The sequence below is a fragment of the Henckelia pumila genome, chromosome 2, assembly GCF_033568475.1.
Source record: "Henckelia pumila isolate YLH828 chromosome 2, ASM3356847v2, whole genome shotgun sequence".
In the NCBI taxonomy this organism is placed as follows: domain Eukaryota; kingdom Viridiplantae; phylum Streptophyta; class Magnoliopsida; order Lamiales; family Gesneriaceae; genus Henckelia; species Henckelia pumila.
This window is the reverse complement of record NC_133121.1, coordinates 178637159-178648547: the sequence shown is the minus strand read 5'-3', so window position 1 is coordinate 178648547 and position 11389 is coordinate 178637159. Positions and strand designations below refer to the sequence as shown.

Here is an 11389-nt window from a genome sequence, read left to right as displayed (position 1 = left end):
TCATTTCGAAAGGAGCTTCTGACCATTTTTGGAATCAGTGCGCAACATCCTGAGATCAAGTTGTTGTCCAGTTTTGAAGCCGTTGAATCTGTCTAAGCTTCGAAGCCAACACCTGCAGCAGCCAGCGAAGAGTTAGCAACGATCAAGTTCCAAAAATCTGTCCGAAGTTGCGCCGAAATGTGATCGAGGAGCTGCACTTTTTCTGTCCAAAACCGAGCAGATTATCTCCCTTAAAACCGAGCAGATTTTTGTCTTGAACCTAGTTCGAGATTTGCTTCAGTTCGAGGCTCTTCAACAACGTCTACTCCTACACGATTTTTTTTAGAAATCGAATACAGTAAGTGGGCTTCTACCTTTTTTTTGTGTGATATAAGTTTCTACACTTATATTTATTTTTGTGTGTGAGTTAAGTTTTATAACATAAATACTTATACTTTTAAAAATTCGATCGGCATGATAATATTCGTTTCACTTTGATATATAATATTTGTTGGCTATTGGTGATATTATTTGAAGCATGTTAGAGTCATTTGAAAATATTTGAGATGCGCACTGTTAAGAGTCAATTTAGAAATGGTTAAGGAATTTTCGATTATTTGATTTGATATGGCCCTGATGCGGTGGGTTATAATAACCGTTCCTTTGGTCTCGCCCCTTAGAGAAGTAACATATAGGGGACTGATCAGTAAAACCACGGAAAATGAGATAATTAATAGTGCAATGTTTGCTTCGTATTTGTTCGGATTCAGCATGCTTATTTTGATTTCGGGATTATGAAATATGCATGTGTACATGTAAATATATTTTTGGTATTTATCGTGCTCGATCGGCCGCCACTTGTTGAGTGTTTCTTAAAACACTCACCCCTTTACTCTTTCTCTCCAGATAAGAATGAAGATGAGTTAGATGACGAAGAACAGAATATGTTTTGGGATTGGTGAGAACGGATCAGTTCAAGTTGAAGAAATATTTTTTTACTTTAAATTTCAGTTTCTCTTCCGCATTGTCGGACTTGTGTTTTCTCTGTAAAAATAGTTATGATTTATAAAATAGACTTGTTTTTGGCAAGATTTTTACACGAGGCTTGTTGTTTCAATGTTAAATTATTAAACAACGCCGATATCAACTAGGTCCGGTTTCGGGGCGTGACACAATATATTTATAGTAGATTAATTTTAAAAATCCTATCATCATATCCAATTTAAAAGTTATAGAAACCGCTTATATATCAACTTTTTACGGTCCTAAATATTTTTTAATATTTAATTTTTTATTTACGTATATGATAGTATTATAGCTAATATATAAACCAATTAATTAAAATAGAGTATGTGATCTTACTCTTATCTAAATTAAGTAATCTAATACATATCAATGATTTAATTAATTAATAATCAATATTATTTTTGTCCAAATATATACGTACGTACAAATATTTTTATTTTCTCCAATTGGAGTCCCTAGCTTTTCAATTTTATAGAGATTTCAAATCTCACCAAATCCTATTTGAATTTAAAATGAATCCAATCTTATAATCAAACACCAATACCTTAAATTCAAGATTGAACAAAATATTGATCCACACCTAGCTAGCCATGTTCCCAACCATCATCAATGCTTTCCGGGCAAAATCTACCGGCGATAAAGCCGACATCCCCCTCGATATCATCCAAACCCACATCCTCAACAGACTCGATGGAGCCACTCTCGCCTCCGCCGGCTGCGCTTCGACCCAATTCCATGCCTTGTGCAGCGACGATCAACTATGGCGGAATATCTGCAACTCCACGTGGCCCTCCACCACCCACCCCCGCGTCGTAAGAGCCATGTCCGCCTTCACCTCCGCCCATCGGTCCTTTTACATCGACGCATTCTCCTCCATGCACCACCAACTAGTCCCCAAGACAACCCTTTTATCGGAATTAATCTCGGCGGTAGACATATACTACAAAGATGAGGTGATATACTCCAAGGTTTTGGCAACTGAAACCGCAGGAGATTGGTTTCTAGATAACCCTTTAATACTACGTCTTCTGGTCACGACGCCGCGGCTGCGAATCCACGGCGGCAAAGGCAAGACTTGCATGTCCCTGCAGGCAAAAGAACACCTGAGAGTAAGCTGGATCGTGATAGACCCCAACAACAAACGGGCACTCAACGTCGCGAGTCAAAAGGCGGTACACTCTTCGATTGAAGGCGACGACACCATACTAGTACGTTACTCGAAAGTGGCGGCCGTATCCAGGGGGAAGCTGGTTCAGTGGGCTGTGTTGGTGACCTGCAGCAGAAGGGAAGAGACGGGGGAAGTAGAGGTGGAAGAGGTGAAAATGCACATGGAGGACCGCCTGGGGAAGTCTCTGAGTGGGAGGGATGGTTTGCGGATTTTGCATGCGGCCATGCAAGGGCGGAGGAGGAGAAGTGACTGGAGAATGGAGAAATACCATTACGAAATCTTTTCGGACTCGAAGCTCTACGGAAGTCAGATGAATTTGTTGGATACCCACATGTTACAACGTATTTCGTCCATAATGAGCCTTGGGATGTGTGTGCTTTCAATTTTCTTGTATTTAGTGCGCGGGAAAAAGTCTTCATATTTGGAGTTAGCCATTGTCATGGCCGGTGCTTCTGCCATTATCCATGGGGCATTTGCTTTCATGTTTGAGTGGTTGGCTGCTGATGAGCTCCTCTTTTGTTTTGATATCGAATGAGAAATTAAAGGGTTTACAAAATAAAGATTTGGTTGTATACCTAATACTTTTTAGGAGTTAAATAAATGGGTTGATTTCTGAAATTCCTCACGAGTTTTCAAATTGGGGTCAAAATTCAGATTTGCATTTTTTTTAAATATATATATATATATATATAGAGTTTCGATCATATGCACAACTACCATGGGCAACTACGTGAGCAACAGCTGACGTGACAATCACTCATTGGATGTATAAGGTGCCACGTCAGCTGTTGCTCACGTAGTTGCCCATGGTGGTTGTGCATGTGATCGAAACTATATATATATATATATATATATATATAAAACATTGACGTGGACACCACATGACTGAATACCTGAAAACTTAAGTCAGATCAACCGGAAATAATTAAAATGCAGTAAGTAACTAGACATAAAATTTTTATAGATGTTCGAAGCTCAATCTTCTACGTAACAGAAAAATTTTACTATAATAATTTAATTTATACAACTCTTGTACAAATCCAATCCAATCAACCTTTGAAATAAACTCCTAGCAACAACTTCACAATACAAATCAATCGTATGTTTGAGTTACGCATTTGAAATCTCATATATGTGCTTCGATAAGTTTAATTATCTGATTCTTCACTGAGTGCTTTGACTTGATCGATCTGATATCATCAACCAGCTTTGTTAACTCTGTGCTTTTAGAACTTTGATCTCTAGATTGCACACACTTTTCAATCGAAGACTAGATATATTTGATTACTTGACAAAAGTTTGAGAGCGTTAAAAAATTATGAGAGTTAATTAAGAGAGATTCAAAAGTTATTGAACGATGATCATCATTTGATATTTATAGGCTTCTCTTTGCAACGTTCAAAAATATATCAGGTGGAATGATTGTTTTCTGTTTCATTCGACATTTGCTCACCAATTGCCACGTGTTCTCATACTACCTCAAATGTAGTGGAATTTTTTTAATCCTTTTCGAGTACGGAGGCTAATGTCAATCTTTCCTAACAACCTTTTTTGTCTTGTAGCTAAAGAAATCGTGTTCTGATCTCTTCTTTAGAATGTTCAATCTTTTTCTGAACTTGTTTTGGAAACGTTTGATCTCTTCTATGCATTCGTTTGATCTGTTCTGTATTTCTGAGAATCATTCGATCTGAAGATGACTTTTGATCAGTGCTTGTAAACATGTGTGGATCGATCAGTTTGTCTCCGTGTGATCACATAATTGATCTAATCACATGTTACTGTAAACTTGATCTAGCCTTCTGAGACCCTTGTCCCACATGAAAAAAATGAAATGTTTAAAATGAGTTTAAAATAGGCTACAATGGACTTTTATAACAACTTGATCAGTTAATCATTTTCGTAAAATGAAGACGGATACAAAGTAGTTTCTATAGGGGTCCATTGTGAAATCGCACGGGCCTGGGCCCATGGCCTCGCCCCCTTAGAGGAGTAAAAATTAGGGACTGATCAGTAGCCATGATTAACGAGATGAATAACAGTGCTATGTCTAAGTTTATGTTCCATTCATGATATGTATTGATGCTCAGTTTCAAGTTTTGCCTTGTCTTGATTTATGTTGCGACATGTGTTGGAACATGCTCCCTTTGAACTCCTATATATATGTATATTCAACTTTTGTATGTACGATTGGCCCCCTCTTGCTGAGTGTTTCCCAAAACACTCATCCCCCTTACTTCCCTTCCCAGATACCGAAGAGCAATTGGATGATGATGAGCAACACACTTTCTGGGGTTGGTGATCAAGTCTAGAATGATGAAAATGCTAGCAGTCTTACTAGTTTTATTATCTTTTATATTTCGTTTCCGCTACTGTTATGTTTTGATATTGTAAAGACATTTATGGATTTGTAAAAGACTGGTTGAAGGCTATTTTTACACTACAAGGCTTGTTGTTTTACGATTTAAAATTGTTAACAACGCCGATACTACGTTCCGATCTCGGGGCGTGACATTTTTGTGGTATCAAAGCCGCCAGGTTCATAATCCGGGGGAATACCTTAGAAATTTTTTTGCAGTTTCTCACAGTAGGCCAAAGGGCCAATGTAGTCCCTTCCGAAACGATCTCACGAACCAAAGTCACCACAAAATTACATTTTGTTGTGATGTGACTCGGATTTTGGCCGAATTCCTTCGTTTAGGCCTCCGAAATCGCGTTTTTGCCGTTTTAGGAAAGATTTAGAATGCTTATAACTTTTTATAAAAAACTCGAAATCCAATTCCGTCGATTGTGTCGTGATCCTCACAATCGATACTGTCAGCTCAATTAAAAATCTCAAAATTTTCCATTTTTGGAAATTTTTTTCGAAAAGTCCCGTTTCGTTTGTAATTATTGCAAACTGTTCATGTATTGTGTAATTGTTGAATTCTGATATATTTTTTTTTTTGTTCTAAGCCCTGCCTTTCCATTTGTTTTCTTTCAGGAAATGGCGCCCAGTTTTCCTCGTACTCGTGCCCATTCCATCTTTCGCATGAAGAAACTGGTTATTGATAACCAGAAGCATAAGATTACTCGACTTTGCGCTAAGGTAGTTCTTGCTAGACGTGAGCAGCGTGAATGGGAGAAGAGGGCCAACCAGTACTTCTATGAGTTAGAGCAAGTGAGGGGGGACAACATATATCTTCGTGATGACATGGACCTTAACCATTTTCGTGAAGAAGCTCTGCGCAACCAAGTGATTAAGTCTGAAGAAGAGCATAACAAAACGAAAGGAAAAATGGAGGCAGCTGAGATAGAACATAAGCAGTCGAAAGACAGATTAGGGACAGCACAGGACACCATAGCAGAGCTGTCTCGTGTTGTTAGCCACTTGTCTAAACAGGTGGAACATGAGAAGCAGTTGAGGCAGCAGTCCTGCGCAAAACATGGGCAGCGTCGTCAACAGATGCGAGATCGCATCCAACAGCTGGAAGCTCAAGTCCAGCAATTGCAGGGTACAGTGGCAAACTTGAATAATCATAATGCCATTCTACTCCAGGCCGTGAATCAACTGCAAGAAGAGGATTCCGAGAGGAACCTGAGGAGGATCCGGAGGAAGATCCGGAAGAGATTGAGGTTGAGGAGGTGGCCGCCGATGTTCTGGGGGATGGAGAAGTTATAGACTTAGATTAGTATGGATGCATTAGTTTTTATTCAGCTATGTTTTCTTGTCACTTATTTCCAAATCAGTTGTTGCTTTCAATTCCAAAACTATCAGTTGTTATTCGGTTGTTATTCTGAAATTCAATGAATGGTCTTTTGTTTACCTATGTGTTCAACTTGTTAAGTTATTTTTCTAATCCATAAATCTATCAGAATCTTAGAAACTTTTACGTATGTAGGACAATGGACGAGAGACCAGTACGCAACAATCGTAACCCACGCTATAGAAACCGCAACAACAACAATGAAGGAAACCCTCCTCCTCCACCGCCACCGCAAGGGTTAGGCCTAAATCATGCTGACTTGGCAGCTATAGTAGCCATTGTGGCTAACACCCTTCAAGGGTTGGGAAACACGCCTGTAAATGGCAATCCACCACCACAGGCAGTACCACAGGTGCATGGGGTGAAGTATAATTACGAGTCACTGAGAAAGAATCGAGCCCAAACCTTCAAAGGAGATCCAGATCCTGAGGTTGGCCAATATTGGCTCAAGAATATCGAGACTCAACTCCGCCTACTCGAGATCCCTGATGAGTTCAAGGTGGATGTAGTAACACCCTTCTTGGAAGAAAAGGCCGCCAAGTGGTGGGAGGCAGTTTCACCACCTATGATAGCAGCTGGTCCAATCACGTGGCAACAATTTAAGGATACGTTCTTGAAACAGTACTATCCAGCCGAGGTTAAACTGCAGAAATTGAGTGAATTTGAAAATTTCACTCAGACTCAGGATATGTCAGTGGTTGAATACACTTCAAAATTCAATTCACTCGGAACGTATGCTCCCACTATCATGGCTGATGATGTCTTGAAGATGCACCGTTTCAAAAGAGGTTTGAGCAGTCGTATTCAGACAGCTTTAGCAGTATACCATGCCACAAGTTTCGCTGATTTAATAGGAGCTGCAATTCGAGCTGAGACCGATATCAAGCAAAGGGAAGACGAGAACACGAACAAGAGACCACTTGTGGGGCAATCTTCAACAGGAAAACAGCCATTCAAGAAACCATATCAGTTTACTGGAACAAACAAGAGCACTCCTTCCAAACCAAGTAATCAAGAAATCAAACCATGTAGTACTTGTGGATTTAAACACTTCGGAGAATGCCGCAGAGCAACTGGCGCCTGTTTTGGATGTGGGAAGACTGGGCACCGCATTGCAGATTGCCCAGAAAACAAGAGGAAAGAAACTGAGGCAAAAGGTAGTTCAACTCCGAATAAACCAAAGGAGAACAAGCCGAATGCCCGAGTTTTTGCCATAACCCAAGAGGAAGTTGAGAATGCAAATGACGTTGTAGCAGGTACCATCCTAATCAACAAAACTTCTGCTTATGTGCTGTTTGATTGTGGTGCTACGCATTCATTTATATCTAAGAGGTTTGCTAAGAAGTTAGGACTTACTCCTGAGATACTTGAGGAACCTTTTAGAGTAGCAACTCCCACTAGCAAAACAATTGAAACACATAGGATTCATAGAGATTGTGTAATTAACATCAGTGAACACGTATTTCAAGCTGAACTCATTCAACTACCTATGGTAGAATTTGATGCCATTTTAGGAATGGATTGGCTAGCAAATAACCATGCTTTAGTAGATTGTCGCATGAAAAATGTCAAATTGAAAGCTGCAAATCTCGACAAAGTCATTTATCATGGCAAAGTCAAGGAGCAGAAGTCCCTTTTATCTGCTTCTCAAACTTGAAAAGCTATGAAAAGTGGCGAAGAAGTATACCTAGCAGTGGTAGGTGAAGTAAAGGAAGAAGTTGCACTTTCATTAGAAGATATTCCTGTAGTTCAAGAATTTCCAGATGTGTTTCCTGAAGAACTTCCTGGGGTAATGCCCGACCGTGAAGTGGAATTTGAAATTAATCTAGTACCTGGTGCTGCACCTATCTCAAAAGCACCATACCGAATGGCTCCAACAGAGCTGAAAGAATTAAGAGAGAAACTCCAAGAATTGTTGGATAAAAAGCAAATACGACCAAGTGCATCTCCTTGGGGAGCCCCGGTCCTATTTGTGAAGAAGAAAGATGGGAGTATGAGGTTGTGTATCGACTATCGAGAACTCAATAAGATCACAATCAAGAACAAGTACCCCCTCCCAAGAATTGATGATTTGTTTGACCAGCTCAAAGGAGCTACAGTCTTTTCCAAGCTCGATCTAAGGTCAGACTATCATCAATTGAAAGTTAAGTCAGCAGATGTTCCGAAAACAGCTTTTAGGACACGGTATGGGCATTACGAATTTATGGTGATGCCTTTTGGGTTAACTAACGCACCGGCAGTATTTATGGATCTCATGAATAGAGTATTCAAGCCGTTCCTCGACAAGTTTGTGGTGGTATTTATTGACGACATCCTCGTATATTCACCAAGTGAAGAAGACCACAAAGAACATCTCCGACTCACTCTCCAGACGCTAAGAGAGAAAGAACTTTATGCCAAATTCAAGAAGTGTGAATTTTGGCTAAAGAGCGTCACCTTCTTGGGCCGTATAATATCCAAAGACGGAGTATCTGTGGATCCCAAGAAAGTGGAGGCAGTTATGGATTGGCCTAGACCAAAAACTGTAACTGAAATCCGAAGCTTTCTAGGTTTGGCTGGCTATTATCGAAAATTCGTGGAAGGTTTTTCTTCGATAGCTATACCTCTCACCAAACTCACACAAAAGAACTCTAAGTTCAACTGGGATGAAACGTGTGAACAGAGCTTTGAAATTCTGAAGAAAAAGCTGGCATCTTCACCAGTATTGATACTTCCAACTGAAGGCAAGGATTTTGTCATCTATAGCGACGCGTCAAAAGGAGGATTGGGATGCGTGCTCATGCAAGATGGAAGGGTAATTGCTTATGCTTCAAGACAATTAAAGCCGTATGAGCAAAATTATCCTACGCATGACCTTGAATTAGCCGCAGTGGTCTTTGCACTAAAGATTTGGAGACATTATCTTTACGGTGCAAAATGTGAAATATTTACTGATCATTAAAGTCTCAAGTACTTGTTTACTAAAAAAGAATTGAATATGAGACAGAGAAGGTGGATTGAACTATTGAAGGATTATGATTTGACAATAAGCTATCACCCTGGAAAAGCAAATAAGGTAGCTGATGCTCTAAGTCGGAAGAACATGAGTAAGGTAATCTTAGCCTCACTCTCAGCACAACCATGTCTTCGAGAAATAGTCAAATTGAAACAAAGCCACGATCCTTCTTTAGCAAAACTCAGGGAGCAAGCAGGAGAAGGAAAGACACCAAATCTTGAAATAGATTCCAATGGAGTTATGTGGGTGAAAGGACGATTGTGTGTACCCAACATCGATAATATTCGTCATGAGGTGATGTCTGAGGCACATAAATCAAAATTTTCAGTGCATCCCGGCAGCACCAAGATGTATCGAGATTTAAAAGGAAATTTTTGGTGGAATGGAATGAAGAAGGATGTTGCTGAGTTTGTGTCGCGATGTCAGGTCTGTCAGAAAGTCAAAGCTGAACATCAACGACCTGGAGGATTACTTCAACCTTTGGAAATTCCAGAATGGAAGTGGGAACATATTTCTATGGATTTTGTTGTCGGTCTACCCAAGTCAAGGCAGAGTCATGACGGAATATGGATAATTGTAGATACACTTACAAAGACAGCGCATTTCCTACCGGTCCGCATGAACTACAACCTGGATAAACTAGCTACTCTGTACATGGATAATGTCGTAAGATTACATGGCGTACCTGCTAGTATTTTGTCAGATAGAGACCCGAGGTTTGCATCCAGATTTTGGAAAGGCTTTCAGAATATCATGGGAACCAAGGTCACTCTCAGTACGGCTTATCACCCTTAAACTGATGGCCAAACAGAGAGAACGATCCAAACATTGGAGGAAATGCTAAGGGCTTGTGCTCTAGACTTTAGTGGAAACTGGAGTGAACACTTGCCTTTAATCGAGTTTGCTTACAACAATAGTTACCACAACAGTATTGGTATGGCACCATACGAAGCATTATATGGGAGGAAGTGTCGCTCACCTTTATACTGGGATGAAGTAGGAGAGAAAACCATAACGGGACCTGAACTAGTTCAAGAAACGGTAGAAAAAGTAACCATCATCAAGGAAAGACTCAAAGCTGCTCAAGATCGACAAAAGAGTTGGGCTGATATAAAGAGACGACCGTTGGAATTTGAAGTAGGTGAAAAAGCGTATGTAAAAATCTCACCCATGAAAGGAGTTGCTCGATTTGGTAAAACTGGAAAATTGAACCCCAGATATGTCGGACCATTCGAGATTTTGGACAAAGTAGGAACCTTGGCATATAGACTGGCCTTACCACCAGATATGTCAAGGATTCACAATGTTTTCCATGTTTCTCAATTAAGAAGGTACATCCCAGATCCCAGTCATGTCCTTGAAATTGAACCTCTGGTAATTGAAGGGAATCTAAATAAGGAGCTCAAGTATGAAGAGATTCCAATACGAATAGTGGATACCAAGGATCAAGTCTTGAGAAGAAGAACCATTCCATACGTGAAAATTCAGTGGTCTAATCACACGGAAAAGGAAGCCACTTGGGAATTGGAAGAGAATATGCGCAACCTGTATCCATTCCTATTTGAAGAACAAGTCAATCCAAGTTTCGAGGACAAAACTTCTTCCAAGGTGGGAGGAATGTGAAGCCACGTTTTTGTCATAGGCAGGAATTGTAACAGCCACATTGAGTATGCAGATTAATGTTGCATGTATCAGCCAAGGATTGCAACAACTAGAAACCAAAGGTTGTAACAGCTGAAATAATGAGGAATCATGGCTGTTAATGAACATTATTGGTCATGAATGAGGAGACCCTTCACCTGTTGATTTTTTCCTATAAATAGTGGCAGAAACCCCAAGGAAATCACACAAAATTCGAGCACCACCACTCCACATTTCGGGTTTCGGCTCTGTCATTCGAAGCAGCATAATTCTTGCAGACTTCTGTCCAAGTACTGAGCAGAATTTCTGTCAAGGTTGGAGCAGAAACTCTGTCCAAATTCGAGCATACTTCTTGTTCCAGTTTCAAGCAATCATCTACAGCAAGGCTAAGCCAAGAAGCTGACCGAGGTTGATCTAAGAAGCAGTGCCAAAGTTGATCAGGGAACCGCATTTTCTGTCCAGAACCGAGCAACTCAAACTTCTGCACGATTTGTTATAAATCGAATACTGTAAGAGGGCTTATACCTATATATGTTTTAAAAACGTTCATGATCTTGTTTGTGAAAGTTCAATCGTACATCTCTTGTTTCATATGTCTTTGAATTATGTACAAGTTATTCCATGAAACTCCTTGTTATGCACTGTTAGAAATCGACTTAAGAAGTGGTAAAGAATTCTGAAAACATGATAAGATATTACATGGCCCTGATGCGGTGGGTTATAATAACCGTTTATGGCCTCGCCCCCTTAGAGGAGTAAAAATTAGGGACTGATCAGTAGCCATGATTAACGAGATGAATAACAGTGCTATGTCTAAGTTTATGTTCCATTCATGAT

General features: G+C 40.0%; 2 protein-coding genes across 2 annotated transcripts; both read left to right on the top strand.

Annotated features, from left to right (window-relative positions):
• The first annotated feature begins 1595 nt into the window (after window positions 1–1595).
• LOC140879059 (F-box protein At2g27310-like) lies at window positions 1596–2708 on the top strand. Its single transcript, XM_073282700.1, has one exon. It carries the CDS (start codon window positions 1596–1598, stop codon window positions 2706–2708), a length of 1113 nt encoding a protein of 370 aa, XP_073138801.1.
• A 3347-nt stretch (window positions 2709–6055) lies between these two features.
• Window positions 6056–7573, top strand: LOC140879056 (uncharacterized). Its single transcript, XM_073282691.1, has one exon. It carries the CDS (start codon window positions 6056–6058, stop codon window positions 7571–7573), a length of 1518 nt encoding a protein of 505 aa, XP_073138792.1.
• Window positions 7574–11389: the final 3816 nt, after the last annotated feature.

Coding starts and splice junctions, on each gene's coding strand:
- LOC140879059 (XM_073282700.1), top strand. CDS start 1,596: ATGTTCCCAACCATCATCAATGCTTTCCGGGCAAAATCTACCGGCGAT.
- LOC140879056 (XM_073282691.1), top strand. CDS start 6,056: ATGGACGAGAGACCAGTACGCAACAATCGTAACCCACGCTATAGAAAC.